The following is a 16,893-nucleotide window of genomic DNA, read 5'->3' on the forward strand; positions in this document are numbered from 1 at the left end:
ACCTTAGAGACTTACCAATTTATTTGAGCATAAGCTTTCGTGAGCTACAGCTCACTTCATCCGATGAAGTGAGCTGTAGCTCACGAAAGCTTATGCTCAAATAAATTGGTTAGTCTCTAAGGTGCCACAAGTACTCCTTTTCTTTTTTCTCTTTCTACCAGTGTACGAGACACTGACCAAAACTAAGCAAATGAATTTTGTGGCAGGAGACCATATTGGCTGTTTTACCTCATTCTTGATTTGATTTGTTTTTTTTTTTTTAATTGCATTAGACAGGCAGTTAGAAATATAAATGCCTGGGGCACTGAAATATTATTTAAGTGCCATATAACAATTTGTCTGTATTTGAATTTTTGCTTCCAAAACAAGCTTCATTATTCTGGTTATGCATCAGAATTTTGGGGATCCAGTACCCAAGGGGGTTAAATGCAGAGAATTTGCAGGATGCACGTATGGTACATTTATTCATGAGGGTTGCTGGAAACTAACAAAACTGGATTCTTGAATGTGCCTGAACAGACTGTATCATTATTCTCCTTCCTAAATTTTTTTTATTGATATCTTTTCTATCAAACCCATGTAAAATGAAACATACAAATTCCTCCCTTGTGAATCCACTGGTGTCCTCTTGTCTTTGTAACATCTATTTGAGTGGTTATCAAATACATTCCTTTCATGCTTTATCTGCCATGTCACAGGACACCACCTTATGGTGGCTGAGAACTTGGGTTAGTATGCAGTTCATAGATGATAGATCTAGTACGAAAGCTTTTCCGGCTCTGCTTGTAATGTTTGCCTAATTTCAGGTTTACTTAAAAATTAAGATCTAGCCAGGTTCTTTAAGGCTTGCAAACACTGTGTGTGAGTCAAGCTTATGTGGAATTATGTGTTCATGCATGATTTTGCTCCCTGCCTCCCCATACAAGACAAAACACAGCAGTTTCAACTGAGCATCCCTGGGATTTTGAGTTTGTTCATCTGCAAAACTCAAAGTAAAATTGTATGAGTAGGGCCGTACCAAATTCACGGCCATGAAAAACACGTCATGGACCGTGAAATCTGGTCTTTCGTGTGCTTTTACCCTATATAAATGTATTTCATAGGGAAGACCAGTTTCTCCAGTTAAGGGTCCTACCCAAAAGAGGTTACTGGGGGTGGGGTGTCACGAGGTTGTTTTATGGGGGGTCACGGTATTACCATCCTTACTTCTGCTCTGCCTTCGGAGCTGGGCATCCAGGGAGCGGTGGCTGTTGGCCAGGCGCCCAGCTCTGAAGGCAGCACCCTGCCAGCAGCAGCGCAGTACTAAGGGTGGCAATACCATTCCATGCCACCTTTACGTCTCTGCTGCTGCCTTCAGAGCTGGGCGGCAGGAGAGTGGCGGCTGCTGACTGAGGGCTCAGCTTTGCAGGCAGCAGTGCTGAAGTAAAGGTGTCGATACTGTACCATGCCATGCTTACTTCTGCACTGCTGCTGGCCCTGGCTCTGCCTTCAGAGCTGGGCTCTCGGCCAGCAGCCGCTGCTCTCCAGCTCTGAAGGCAGCTGTTGTCAGTAGCAGCACAGAAGTAAGGTTAGCAGTACCGCAAACCCCCTCCCCCCAACAATAGCCTTGTGCCCCCCCCAACTCCTTTTTGGGTCAGGACCCCTACAATTACAATACTGTGAAATTTCAATTTAAATAGCTGAAATCATGCAGTTTACGATTTTAAAAAAATCCTATGACCGTGAAATTGACCAAAATGGACCGTGAATCTGGTAGGGCCCTATATATGAGAGGTGGCTGGGAAAGGGTGGGCAGGGTGTGTGTGTACTTGTGCAGACTAAGCCTGAATCAGACAGATTGACAGTGATTCAGACATGCCCCTGAGAATTCAAGCTGTCAGTTTATATACAGAGCTAGGTAATAGTTACCAAGATGCGGTGAAGAGCAACCTGGCTCAGTTTGGCTCAGACACGCACATTATTTCACGGTTTCCTTCCGTGACACTGAGAGACCAAAATCAACTTGGCCTCCAAATGTTTTGAGGTTTGTCTCCGTGTCCTTGGCCAATTCATATAGTAAGTGCTAAGGGATCCTTGTGTATCTGCCAGAACAGATGAAGCCTTCATGCCTTTTGAGATTTAAAAAAAAAAAAATTGATTTCTTCTGCCTTTCAGCCACCTCTTCTATTACTTTTCATTTCAGGGCCACTACCATAGCTCAACAATGCAAGTTGTTGTTAAGAACACCATAAATTATTAAAAGGGAAAGCATTTTAAAACATCAAATCTTTCTTTTCACTGTTTGCTGATTACATTCTCTATTAATCTTCAACTCTGGGGTGGAGACTAGTAAATTTCACTTTCTGGCTCTCATATGCTATCACAATGCTGCAATGTTTGGGTTGTAAACAATGCAAAGGGACCTGTACATTGAGCAAATTGCTTTCATTACATTTTTTAAAAAAATTATGCTGACAGAAAGAAAAGGAGTACTTGTGGCACCTTAGAGACTAACCAATTTATTTGAGCATGAGCTTTCGTGAGCTACAGCTCACTTCATCTGGGTGAGCTGTAGCTCACGAAAGCTCATGCTCAAATAAATTGGTTAGTCTCTAAGGTGCCACAAGTACTCCTTTTCTTTTTGCGAATACAGACTAACACGGCTGTTACTCTGAAACCTGTCATTATGCTGACAGAAACACTTGTTAATCTTAGGTTTTTAAAAAGTTTAGTTTTTAGGAAACCAGTGTTTTGGGGGCCTAAATGTGCCAATGCTGTTTTAAGTATTGACACAGAAAGCAGAACAGAAAACCCATTTGTCTTTATTTACATGAGATGGTTCTTAAATCATTTTTTGTAATAGATGAGATGTGCAAAATGGTCCCATCCCTATTCCTCCCTTTCTAGCCTCATCTGCACAGAGCCCTTGGTACATTCAGGTTGTCTTTAATTTAGCTGCCTGGTTTATTCCTTGTAATTTGATTGTGTGGTTTAGCAAGTAGCTGTGAGCAATTTTCATTTATCTCTGTGTGCTGGAAATTATCTCTCTCCTGTCCTCTGTCTATTTATAATGCACTGTGGGAGACTGTTGAAGTGTAGCAAAAGACAGGCGTGGTCTTTGAAGGCTGTCACTTTGCTCTGAAGCACTTCTGCTTAGCTTATACCACAAAGAATGTTTTAAATGAGCAGCCGAGTGCAGATCTTAAGCCAGCCTCACTATAATGGTCCACACATCTGCACCTAAAATAGTTCATGTAGCTAGTTGGGGTTCAGAAATTTGATTATGAACGGCAAGCATGTGCAGCTGCTACGTAACAGGTGAATGTATCGACCCCATCAGAATTCAGAAGTACACTCAGGGATGATCCTGAGCTTGGAGTCACAGAAACTCCTGAACTCTAATGTTGGCTGTGCTGATGACATGCTGGAAGACCTTGGGCAAGTCCCTTTTTGAATTTTTGTCTCCCACTTCCCCAGCTATCTAATCTGTATTGTGGTTTTCTATAATGCTGAAGCATTTTCCTGGTAAATTAGTTTTATGTAGCAATATTCCGTATGTCTTAGGGTAGGGAGTCGAGCTGGACCTAGGGTGACCATATGTCCCATTTTGGCCAGGACAGTCCCTTTTTTAAGCCCCGTCCCTGCTGTCCTGACTTTTTTGGCAAAAGTGAGCATTTGTCCCATTTGCTCTTGTCAGCTGGCTCAGTTGGCAAGAGCAAATGGGACAAATGCTCACTTTTGTCAAAAACGTGGGGTGCCCTGTAGAGGAACAGTGTGGAGTGGGGGGGCCGGCATGGTTCAAGTGACCAGCGACAGCCTTGAGCTGGGGGATGGCAGGGCTTGGGCGAGCGACTGGGGCCAGGGAGGCGAGGGAAGTGGGGGGCAAGCAGGTGGGGCCAGCTCCAGGTGGGGGCTGGCATGCAGGTGAGCGACTGGAGGGAGGGGCTCAGGCCAGCCCTGGGCAGTGTCTCTTTGGGAAATATGATCACCCTAGCCGGACTAGACTGTCCCTCATTGACCAAAATGATCCTCAGATGCCTTCAGTGGGAAGGGGATGATGGTATCCATGCTAATGCTTAAATGCTTTCCTCCCATCCGAGCAGCATAACTTCAGCGTTGCCTAGGTTTAGTTTTGAAGCAGCTGTTTTTCATCCAGGTGCTGGTTTCCTGTAGACCCCAGGGCATCATTGTGACATCATTAGGTGCCACCGTGAAAAGAGCGAGAACACAGGTGCCACCAGTGTATGGCTGGCCATGGAGACTGTGTGTTCTCACCACACACGGTGCCATGGAGATGAAATGGATCCCGGTGATGTCCTCAGGAGAAGTGGTACAGTTGCCCATCACCACAATGGATCCTATATTGCTACAGTAGAGCTAGGAAAAGAGCCCAATTTTCCTGGCTCCCAGGTTTCTTGTACAAAACACTGATGCTGAAATGGATGCGGCTGAAATGTTAATATGATTGACCTTGGTTTATTCTCAGTCGTATTTTATGCTACTGGTTTGAAATGGGCTGAAATGTGTGAGCTGGACTCCGTGTGTGCTTGGCTCATTGCCAGCTTTTTTACCAGCTTCTCTCCGCTCCCCCTCTCCATGGCAGAATGTGGCATTTGGATCCTGCCCAGAAAGCTGCGGGAGTGAATGATGTTGTAGTAAATCTGTTTTGACTGGGGAATCTGCAGCACATAATATAGTCAGGATGTCATTAAGCCTATGGTGTGCTTAAAGGGACGACGAGTACAGCAAAATATGCTGCAAACAAAACCGGCAGCCCCGGAGGTCAGCATTGAGCTTGGAAACAGGAAATGGCTCCTTGTGTACTTAACGTCAATTTCTTTATTATTAGCTACACAAACAGAAAGGTTGGCATAGCTCCTGAGTGATCAAGTTAAACTCTGAACCCTCACAAGCCCACCCTCCCTGAGGCAGCGAGCAAGAGTTTAGTTCCCTGTCTTGTATATCAGATGCTGAAACAGAAGGTGGTTTGGTTTTTTTTTTTGTTTGTTTTTTTTTTTGCAAATCAGTCAAAACACTTTGTGGGCTGGGGGTTTATGTGACCACGCCCACCCCCCATAAACCAATACTGTCGGCTTCAGCGTAACCAGAATTCAGCATTCCAAGTATTGGGGTTTTTAATAATGATTTTCTGGAAAAACAACATGTGCCTGCAGCTGCACGCAACACCCCTGACCCGTTCGCTACATTGGCCCTTAATATAAGCAGCATTTCAGATAACTTAGGTAGGGACTTGTGGGTTGACGACCATGCTTCCCTGGCAGTGCGTTAATTGAAGAGGCCTCACCCCAACACACTATGCTTCCCAATTCCTGAAGAAAGATTTGAGGCCATACAGCCCACGGTATGTAATGCTGCAGCTGCATCCTTGTGCTCCCTGAATGCTCTGCCCCTCTGCTCTTCTGAGGGCTTTGTATTGTCCAGGAGCAAAACTCTGAGAGAGTAAAAGAACAAACCACCTTCACTCTGCCCTCCCCCAAAGTCCCCTTTTAAAATATCCCCCAAACCCCCAATAAACAACCCAGAGAAGCAAAAAGGCTGCTTTGTAAAATACAAATGAACTACTGTACGTGCACCCCCCAAAGCCTCCTGCAGTGATCCTGGAACTCCGAGGGGCAGGCTGGATTCCTCCATTGTCCCAAGTAAATTATGGGGATTGGGGAGAGAGAAAAGCAATGGGATGCCAGGACTTTTTGCTGGCACAATGTTTAGGGGGCTGGGAAACTAGTTTGACCAGTAAGTGGAGCCTGGGAATGGCGTGGCAGCAGCACATAAAGAGATGAAAGGTGTGTGTAGATAATGGAAGCTGCATGTGATGAGGGGAAAAGGCTACTTTGTGCTTGACATTGAGTATCCTTCAGCGGATAAACCTATTTGAAATCAGGAGGAAGTAGGCACCGATTTCTGAGATGCATTCTTTTGGTCTTGAGGGGATGCGACCAAGTAACTTAGGTCCAAAAGCACGAGCCATTCTAGCTTTGCTGTATAAGTGGCAGCACAAAAAGCAAAGCAGCCACATAAAGGATGAGACAGTAAAGAGCTGGGTGATTTTTAGTAACAAGTAAAGAGACTTTTATGCAACAGACACTTGTCTTGGGAGTATCCTTTTAAAAAATGTAAACGTTTTGTTCCCATGTCCCTTCCCGGCAGCTGAGCCATGTGCTTGTGGGTAATTGTCCTGATGACCAGAACAGCTTCCAAAAGTCCCTTTGCACTTTGCTCCTCCCCCCTCAAAAGAAGCACAAATGGTCCGTTTTGAGATCTCTGTGAGTCACAAATATGCATTTCTTGAAATGGAATGGAACAGTGACATTCTGTTGCCTTCTGAAGGTAAAAAGACCTTCACAAAGCAGTGATTGTCCTTCCTTCCATTCATGTCATAACTGGCAGGTTTTGCTGGCTCACTGGCCTTTTTTTCTGATGCTGGATCCTTTCCCGAGCCTGGATTACGTGTTCACTTTCCTAGGACGATCATCTTGCTTATTGTGTGTGACAGAATTCTTTTCCCTCTTCAGGTGGCCTGAGCCTGCATACACTGCAAGGTGTAACTTCACTTGCATTGAAACGTTTGCGGGAATCAGGGCCTAGGTGTTCATGCAATGGCTTGCCCCCGGTGATGCTACGAGTGGGGATAGTCAGTTCAGATAACATAAAGACTAACACCTCAGCCAAAAACTGAAGATAATTATCGCTTGAAGTTTGAGGAGAGTTTTGTTGGCTTATTCCTTCCTATTTATACTCACTGACTGGAAAGGATTGATCACCTCTTTTGCTGCCGTATTGTCTGCCTTACGTGTTTTTTAAAAGTGGTGTTGAGAAACGTCTTTTTGTTGAGAGAGAAAGAAACGTCACTGAATTCTGTGAAATTGGGTGGAGCTGTCGGGGAATAGGAGTGAGGAAGTAAAGTAAATCATCTTACAGTTAGATCCGGTGACTGGTGGGATTTCCAAAGCCTCTACGTGACTCAGGAGCACGGTTCATACCCAGAGCCAACTGGCATTGTGCTCCTGAGACACTTAAGGGCTTTGGAAAACAGCCTGCCACATGCAAGGTGGTATGTGGTAACTTAATGGGGTTTGGATCAGGAACAGAAGCTGTGAATTGTAAAGTAATAAACAGGTGTATTATTAACTTCCTAGACAGCTCCTTTCAACCAAAAGAACCACAGGTCATGTGGAGGGTTAGCAAGCTATCTAGTGGAATCGCATCACCCACCACTGAAATGCTGTTGTCGCCTGGGGTGAATTGGGCAGCTGATGAACAGTGCGCGGGAACACCGTGTACCAGTTAATGGCAGAAAAGAGGCAGAATGTGATTCATTACCCATTTAGACTTCAGCTGGGACAGCTGGGCTACCATTCATACTCTTCTGCAGAGTTCGGTGGGATCCTTGAGGATAACAGGTCAGGATATTTAAACTCATGTCTCCTATACTACAGTGCAGGGACATTGGTTTAGCACTTACTCAGAGGGAAGAATTCCATTCAGCATGTGGGGTGAAATGCTGGTCCCATGGAAGACAATGACAAAACTCCCGCTGTCATCAGTGAGGCCAGGATTTCACTCCTGGAATCTCTCTTGGTTGGCAGGGTGTATGCACCTCAATCAAGTACTCTCGAGGCAAGCAGGCTGAGCTTGGGGGAGATCTGTCAGGATCCAGTGCTGAGGTGACATGGCTGACTATTGCATACTTTTTAATACCTCTGATTTTTCATTTTTTCCCCTTTTCTCTCTCTCCCCACTTCTCAACAGATCTGTCTTCAGCAAAGCGGAAGTTTGCAGATTCCCTAAATGAGTTTAAATTCCGATGTATAGGAGATGCAGAAACGGATGATGAAATATGCATAGGTAAGTGGGAAGGCTACATTTGTTAAAGGGATCTCTCTTGATATTTCTGGATCAAGCTAATCAGAAAGCGAGGTGCATAGACATGTGATAGAAATACATGTGAAGTATCAATGGACCCAGAAGCCAGATGAGATGACCAAGTGTACTGGTCATACCTCACATCCTAGGTGAGGTGCCCTAGATCCCCTGTGAGACAGACCCAGCAGAGGATAAAGAATTGCCCATTGGGTAGCTCACTTTCAAGACTAATGCAACATCTCTTTTTCTGTGGGGCTGGGAGTATAGTTTTGTGGCTGCACTTCTTACAAATCGGTGTTTTGGTTTTTTTTATGGTTAACTGTCAATAATAGAGATGAAAAAGAGCTATTGAGTCATCCAGTCCATCTCCCAAGGGTCTGGGAGTGGGGGATTGCACAATAAACTTGCCAGCCCATGGCTGTACATGTCTAGCATAAGGGCCTATGGGTTGTTTTTGGGAAGATATACTAGGGAAAAGCCAGGCTGATATATATTGTTCCTCCCAACCATGGTTCTGCTCAGGTAGACCAGCTTTCCAGCACCACTGGAAAAGTCCACAGTTCAGAATTTCCTCTTTGTGTCTACGTCACTAAAATATAAGGACAGAAACAAATCTGAATTGATTGGTTTTCCAGGTGACATAAAATAAATAAATTGCAACAAAGTGCAATGAATTCGAACCTGGAGCAGACTTGTACATGCAAGGCTGCAAATACTGCTTCATATCCCACTAACAGTATAGCTGTGCCACAAGGGAGTTCCATGCACTTGTTCAGAAGAGACCTGCTTGCAGCTACTCGTGAATATATTCCAACAAAATTCAAAAGCCAATTCTTTGCTCTTATTAGCAGATATAAATGAACAGCCAACCTGCTAATAAAGTAAGGATGTAACAGCATGATCTAGCTCGACTGCCTGGTATTTCGTGTTAGGAGTAACTAACTGCTGGAAATGTGTAGCCCAAACTTCTTTAACGTTAGAGACTTTACAGCCCATTTTATATACTGAATCTGCTGGTGTGTCTCTTTCAGCAAAATCCCTGCAAGAATTTGCCACCGTTCTCCGGAATCTCGAAGATGAGCGAATGCGCATGGTATGGACTTTGAGGCTTCTTCTGTATGATCCTTTGATAAAGGGAAGGGTTGGCAAGGAGTTCAGGGTCACTATGGTGTTGGGAGACGCCTATCGTCTGCTCACATAGGCTGGAGAGTAAAGCGGGGCTTTAGGTACTTCGGCCTGAGGTCTGTGGTGAATTGAAACTGGTGGGTGCATTGAACTGATTTTGAGATGTGGGCTTGTGGCATGAAATGGGCTGACCAGAGTCCCTTCACCAGGTCTTGGCAACTTTCAAATGGGTATTAGGTTCTATTATGGATGCAGTGATGACTCCTCCTGACCTATGTACTAGAGAGAGAAGGGGCTGGCTGCATGACTTCTATAGGGGTGGGGTGCAAAGCAGTTATGCGAGTCCCTCTTGCCTGTTTTGGCCACGGGCCACTGTGTAGCTAACTAGCCAGGATTACGGGGTTTTATGCCTGAAAGAATGGGAATATTTATTCTTAGGGACTGAGTCTCGGCAGTATGCCGGGGGGCAGCAAGTCACAATGAGCTGTGACTTAATCTAACAGGCCCCACACTGACAGAACACAGGCCAAATTATTCTTTTCAGGCTGTTGGTACATTTTTGCTTTCACTCTCAGTGCGGTGTCTCTGCTGCCGTCAAGTGCAGAAGCTGCTTTAGGTTAAGATACAATGTGTTTCCTTCCTCCCAGCAGTGCGATAACCTGTGGGTTTTCTGTTTTGGGAAGGAAATTGGGTCCTCGCTTGTATCTGCAGATTTTCCACCTGGCTGGCTTTATGCTGTAAAGAACGTTCACTACTTTCATTTTCACATTTGGTGTTTTAAACTGAGTAACGCTGGTGCATGCAAGGTGTACCCTGCTATGCACTGGCACAATGGGGAGCATCCAGGGCAAATGGCTTAACAGGCTTGCTTCTGAATTCGTAGACAACAGGAGATGTAGGTTGGCTGGGAGTGTGAGCTCGGCAGCTTTCTCTGGAAGAATTTAAGAGGTCACCTGTGTTGGTCAGTAGATGAATTAGGGCTTTGGAATTTGTAGACTCTGGCTTTGCTACTGACCATATACTTGACTCTGCAATGACTTTTCTCCATATGATGGGAAAATTACCGCCCCCCTCTATGTGCCTCAGTTTATCCATTTGTGAAGCGGGGTGATGACCCTGTCTCTTACATGGGAGTTAATGTTTGCAAAGCATTTTGAGATCCTCTGATCAAAGACAAAGTGATTCTTCATTTTGTGTTTTAGACATTGGACAGGTTTAAACCACTTTGCATTGAAATGTGAATTCTGCCTTGTATAAATGCATAGGAAGGGAAGATGGCTGCCCTGAAGATCTTAACCCTAAATTGGACAGATACAAAGCAGTTAATAACCAAGCAAGTGTGAGTAGACAATGCTGGAGAGATGATGATAATCTGTGCCTTTATCTCATCAGATTGAGAATGCTGGTGAGGTCCTGATCACTCCACTGGAGAAATTCCGCAAGGAGCAAATTGGTGCTGCTAAGGTAGGTCAGCTGTGTTTCCATGCACTGTGAATTGACTGCAATTTCTGCACACACTCACAGCTAGAAAGGCCTGAAAAGGGTAAAAATGTAGTGAATACTTTCCCTAGTTTCCCCCCACCCCCGAAATGAAATTTGATTGAAATGTGCACAGCGATGACCAGCTCAGTTTGAGGGAGCCAGGGGATTTGTACATGCAGACCTGTACCATCTGCTGGATGTGAGGAGGTCACCCATGGGAGGGAAGAGCTTCCAAAAGTTTCACGCCTTCTGTTTAAATTCGTATCTGAACATCTCTGCTCTGGCAGTGGGGTCAAACTTCTAGCCCTGATCATGGTCCTTTGGTACGTCTGACCCTGTGTGAAAGCAGGTGGCATAGGACGAGGACCAAGTGAACACAAAGTTAAGCAAACTTTTTTTTTTTTTAATTAATTCAAACCTCAAGCAAAGTTTGCATTACTTAGATGAAGTTCTCAACTGATTTTTTTTTTCTCCAGATCGATTCCCCACATCCCATATGTATAACTGGAACGGGTTCAGTTTTATCCAGGTCGATTCCCCCATCCCTACTGTGTAACCGGACCGTATTCAGTTTTTTAATTTAGAAGAGCTTTGCTAAACAGGGCAAATCTCAAATAGATGACTGCAGAACCAGTATCTGTCATGGCTGCTATTGAAGCACAAGCCATGGTTTTTGCCTCTTTCCTGTCTTTTCACTGAAATTAAAATTGCAGCTTTGTCTTCTGTCTGCTGCTCTCCTGTTACTATAACAACCTGTTTCTGCCTGCAGGAAACATAAGCTAATGTGTATGAGCTTCAATACCTGTATTCAGTAGCATGTAGGGGCAGCATGGAGGGGCCTCAGCTAGATTAGAATCCTGTTGTGAAAGGCACAGTGGCTTGGTCTAGTATGGCAATTCCTATGCTGCTTTAGGGAGAAGTCTGTATCTGAAAAAGATCCTTCAGAAATGGACTGTTGTAGGTATCCGATATTACGGAGATGGTTGTGCTGTCCCTCAGAGCAGTGCCTTAGCAGGGTGTCAGCTGTGGATGCAAAGAAGGCAAACTACCTGTGCAGATCCAGACCTTGTTAATCTCCATAGACCTTTGAAGCATATGGCTCATTGTATTATGATGGGTTGCCAGTTTGTGTGCATTGCTGTTTTATGTTGGGGGTAGCAAGTGGAGTATTTATTCCAAAGAGGGAAAGATAAAGGGCTAGGATATTCAGCCAAAGTGTGTGTGTTGGCATTTAACCAGAATTGTAAATGCTCCTTAACTTCAGAAGATTCCTCTGGGATCCTCTCAGCACCTGGGGAAGTGGTCAGGACCTTGGGAAACACTTACGGTGCTGAGGGAGGAGATTCTGCTGCCTCCTGTATGGTAGGAGTGAATTCTGGTGCTGATGGCAAGAACAATGGGGGCTGCTGGACTTGGTTCCTGATGGGACATTATTAGCAATTGGTCTCTTTTTAGAGCAGTGACTGGAGTAGCCCCATGGCACTGCACAGATTTAAAAACATTACATTACCAGAATATTTAGAAGGGGCTCTAGAATTTCATGCCAATTTTTTCTTAATCTGTTTCAGATTAGTGTGGGGCTTTTTTCCTTCTCCATGTGTGTGAGATGGTGGTGTCCGCTGGTGGGTATTGCAACAAAATGGCTGTGGCTGATAAATGTCAGTAACATCCATGAGGAGGCACCTGCAGTGGTAGCTCTGGTTATTTTACAGTGCTCGTAGGAGAGAGCTTTGATTACAGTGCATTCTCTATTACTGAGCCACATAGTGAATGCATTGTTTGTGTGAAATAACATGCTGAATTTCCAGGTACATTTGTGTCACCTCTAAGGTTTGAGTTCAGCAGACTTTTTCAAAATTGCAGATCCCACTAAAACCACTGGGCCCAGTTCAGATCTTGTAAAAGAGAAAAATCCCTTTTCGCCCGCTTACGTCAGAGATGAATTTGGCTCCTGCTGTTGACTGACTTCGTACTTTTCTTCCTGGGGACAGAGAAGAAATGTGCAGTTTGTGACTTTCTGCACTGGCTTTGGCATATTTGCTGCTGAGGGGGAAAATAAGTCACCTAGGCAGTTCTTTTCTTTCAGTATTGTAGCATGGTGAACTCCACTGTTCTTGGTTCTTTAGAAGCACTCCATTATTTCCCCCCTTAGTTTTCATAGACACATGTTGGTTAAAATTCCTTTGATGAGACCGTGTTACATTGGAACTACGTTCCCTGTTGGAAATGGTTCGTTCACATTCAGTTGACCACAGCGAGGCTGCTGGTGTGCTGAGACCACTGCCCCTTGTGCTGACCAGCATTGTCTCATGTTGTTTCCTTGCACCTGTCATCTCTTGTCTGGCACTTAGAATGTAAGCTGTTTGGGGCAGGGACAATCTTTGTTCTGTGTTTGAACAGTGCCGAGCACAGTAGGGTCTTGGTCCATGACTTGGACTCCTAGCTGCTGTGGTAACACCAGTAATATCATTTCTTGGTGTTGGGCCCCTAAGGAGCCAATTTCATGTGCCTGCTCTTGATGGTTTAATGTGACATTTGTTTCGTGGTGTTTGGGTTTTTTTGGTAGGATGCCAAGAAGAAGTACGACAAGGAGACGGAGAAGTATTGTGGTGTCTTGGAAAAGCACTTAAACTTGTCTTCTAAGAAGAAAGAATCCCAACTTCAAGAGGTGAGAGCAAGCTCTTGTTTTCAACTTCTGGCATTCTCCTGAGTCATGATCTCTATCTACAACTAGCAGAACCCACCGTGTGGCTGTAAAATGGATATGTTCATGCTGACCGAGAATGATGGGTTTTTCTCTCTGTTGTGGTAAAATGAATCCAAGATACCACCAAAAAGACAATGACTAGGCGGGGAGAGACAGTTTGTGGTTAAAAGCACAGGATATCAGGAGACTAGAGTCTTACTCCTGGGTCTGCCACAGACATCCTGTATTAACTTGGCTAAGTTGCTTCCCTGCTTTGTGCCTCAATTTCCTAGCCCATAAAATGGGCTCATTAATACCTAATAAACAGGAAAAGTTGTGAGCTTAATTCATTAACGTTTCAAAACTGCATAAAACCCTCTAATTCAGATGGAAGCTATCTAATTATTAATTAATTTACTCTGCCAAACACTAGGTAAGGGTACATCTACACTGCAAACCAACCAAAAAACGACATGCCCCCACCCCCTTCCACCACAGTGGAGAGCCTCAGATTCCAGGTCTACGGACTCGGGCTTGCAGGGCTTGTGCTATGGCTGTAAAAACAGCTGAGTGGATGTTCTGGCTTGGGCTGGGACTGGAGCTGGAGCTCTGGCTTCAGACCCTGAGTTCTATCCCAAACCGGAATGTCTACACCAGTATTTTTAGTGCTGTAGCATGAGCCTGAGTCTGTAGACCTGGTCTCTGAAGCTCTCTGCTACCGTGTGTGTTTGCGTGTGCAGGAGGGGGAGGGCTCTCTTTTTTTCTTTTTTTTTTCCTCCTCAATGTAGACATACCCAAAGTCACTCCTGTGAACTTCAGTGCTCCCTGAGTTGCCCTAAGGTCTGTTTTTTGATCTGCCCGGGGCATTATCCATTTATCGGCCTTAGAGAATGACTTCTGTGAAAGAGATCTTGGCCAAAGCTTGTAAGTTTTTTGTGACAGGGACTGTCTTTTTATTCTGTTTGTATAGCGTCTAGCACAATGGGGTCCTACTCCATGGCTGGGGCTGCTCGGCAATATGAGAATACAAATAATAAATAATAATTACTTGCCTTTCTAAAATCTAAAGTCAATCAAACCCATCCCCCCATAAATCCCCATAATTATCCACATTTGTCTCCTGATTCACAGGACTGCACAAGCCAGTTGTAAGTCCTGATTAATCTGCCCCTGCTGGAGAGCATGGATAGTCTGTTATTTATTACTTGTAATACAGCAGTGCCCTCGAGCCTCAGTCGTGGTCGTGGTTTGTGGTATCAGGCTGCTAAATACTGTGATCTAGTTGCTCCTTCATCACCATTTTACTTTAAGCGTTCGAAGTACTCCATGTTCAATGCTGTGCCTTATTGGAGTGGGAGGATTCCGTTTTAGAACGGGGAGGGAAAGTGGTATAGAACGCGTTATGCCATTTAAAATGAGTGTTCCTTGAGCATTAGGGTACCTTTCTCCAAGGAAAAGCCTAATAATGTCAGTGGATACTGTATTGGTATTGCTCCAACGTAACTGCAATAAAGAGCTGTAGAGGAGATCAGGGTAGCAGCCCTGAATACCAGTGCCATCTGGTGGAGATTTTTTTATGTTCAACTTTGGTTTGGGGGCCTATTGCAAAGAAGAGAATACTTAGTTAGCATAGGCCCGTGCTTTCAGACTTGCTTGCATAAAAGTAAGGCACCTCATTCCATGTTTAGGCACCCAAATAAAAAGCCTGATTTTCACAGGTATGCAGCACCCACAGCTCCCGTTGATTTAAAAAATACAGAAGGAGTTATGTAAGCAGACCCTCTTTGAAAGTCATGGCCCTTTAGGTGCCTTAAATTGGAATGGGGCATCTAACTCTAGGCCTCCATGTTTGAAAATGTTGGCTTTGGTTCTTCATGGCATATAAAAGCAGTGCAGCTTATTTTCTTAGCTTGTGAACTGGGATTCCAGAGAAGGGAAGTCAGCCAGAGGAATGACAGATGCATGTTGAAAAGTATGCAGTTGGTGGTGTGGTGGTAACTTTAGAAGAGGGTGTACTGTGCCTTATTGGCACTATGTAGCTGCATTGTAGGGCCCGACCTACTAAGAGACAGTAGTTCATGTGTGGGAAAGGGAAACCCTTCACTTTGTACCAACTTCCTCTTACTGCCAATACATCTGGGAGAGTGAAATATCTTCATGTACAATGGTTATAGTAAAGGGAAGGGGGAGAGAACCTGGGAATTCTCTTTTGCTCTACAGCTCTGGCTGTTGGACAGTTTACACAGCACAGGAAGTCTAATTTGCCATTAAATTGCTGGCAAGTCCAATATACTGTGTCACGTTTTCTGGTGTTCAGAGCTCGCTTTGCTAAATACCTCGGTATCTGCATTATGGACACACATGACAAATATTACAGGTTGGTCATGGTGGAAATAACCCATTTCATGATTTAGTCCCAGATTAATAGGGATAAGTTCCTATTAAAAAGGAAGTAATTACCAACAATGGTCTGCAAAAGTAAAAGCAGCCGCATGTTAGGCTCTGTATTGAGCACAATGTCTGGTATGTCCCCCTGGGGTAGATTGCTCTTCTCAAATTACCCTGGTGTTGACTTCCCAGCGGTCTTACTGTGGCCAAACTCTGTGCAAGGTACTATTAGTCTGGAAAGTTATACCTGTAAACTATGTTGGTTAAGGCTGTGGGTATTTTTAATTGATGTCATTAAACTGATACAACCCCTAGTGTGGACTCAGCTATCCTAGTGTAGACAAGGCCATAGAAAACAGCCCTGCACTGAGTGGGGATGGACTAGATGATCTAACTGGCCTTTCTTGCCATTCATTTCTAGAATTCTCTGAAAACCGTTGTTTTGTAATTGCAGTGGAGGGCACACCGGCACAGCAGAGGCAAAAGAAACAATTGAGTAAATAAAGGGGCTGTAATGAATTTATTTAGCGTAATAATCCTTATACTTCGTAAAGCAAGACCTGGATTCCTAGTTCTGCTAATGGCTTTCTGAGGACCCCAGGCAAGTAATTTAGCATCTGAATCCCCCTTCACCCCCAGTGTCTAGCACCTACATTTGATTTCAGTGGGGACTGTGGTGCTTAGAAAAACAGCCCATAGCCTCTCTGACCTCCAGGTCCCCATCTGTAAAATGGGGGCAGTAGTCTTTAACTACTTCGCAAAGTTCTGATTGTGAGGTTTTAAGTGCTGTGCAGTCCTTAAATGAGGTAGGACAGAGAAGGAGTACATCGATTACAAAGTTACTGAGTCATTTTATTTTTATTTGGGTGTCCCCTTGGTTTGGGAGCTGACCATATCCAGTTTTGATCATTGGAAAGAACAGAATCCACAGTCACAGAGGAAAGAGAGTCAACAGGTTTCTAGGAGCAGAGCTCTGAAGGCCACCTTAATTCCTCTGCATGTTAAAAAAGAGGATGGTGTTTCACATAAGAGTGATGTAGTTCCATCCTGGTACATACGTATGTGTCCGGATGCACCATCATGGTGGCTAAGGATGGTCGCCAGTCATGCTTTCTTGGGCCTTGTAGTCAAACCATTGTCAAAGGACAATGCGCTTTCCTTCTGCTGGTTCATCAAAGCTAGAGCTCACTGGGCTTCATGGTGAAGTGCAAGATGTATACTGGGCTATCTGAGTATTTATTTGACTATGGAATATTACTTGAGGGACTCTTCTTATCATGGATTTGCTGGTTGGGGCAGAGGAGCTGGGAAAGCTACTTTGTACTTCATAGTCTTAATGTATTTATTGC

The 16,893-nt window shown here is 44.5% G+C and overlaps 1 protein-coding gene across 5 annotated transcripts in view; it reads left to right on the forward strand.

Moving 5' to 3' along the window:
- Positions 1-16,893, forward strand: part of ARHGAP26 (Rho GTPase activating protein 26) — a 316,385-nt gene that overhangs the window by 80,361 nt on the left and 219,131 nt on the right. For all 5 annotated transcript variants that reach the window (XR_006292681.1, XR_006292680.1, XR_006292679.1 and 2 more), the window contains 4 exons: positions 7,750-7,845; positions 8,895-8,956; positions 10,381-10,452; positions 13,037-13,138. Coding sequence is in view for 1 of the 5 variants with exons in the window: in XM_043552848.1 (XP_043408783.1) it covers positions 7,750-7,845; positions 8,895-8,956; positions 10,381-10,452; positions 13,037-13,138 (332 nt within the window). In the remaining 4 variants the exon portion in view is untranslated. The remainder of the gene's footprint in view (positions 1-7,749; positions 7,846-8,894; positions 8,957-10,380; positions 10,453-13,036; positions 13,139-16,893) is intronic.

The sequence above is a fragment of the Chelonia mydas genome, chromosome 8 (genome assembly GCF_015237465.2).
Source record: "Chelonia mydas isolate rCheMyd1 chromosome 8, rCheMyd1.pri.v2, whole genome shotgun sequence".
Taxonomy (NCBI): domain Eukaryota; kingdom Metazoa; phylum Chordata; order Testudines; family Cheloniidae; genus Chelonia; species Chelonia mydas.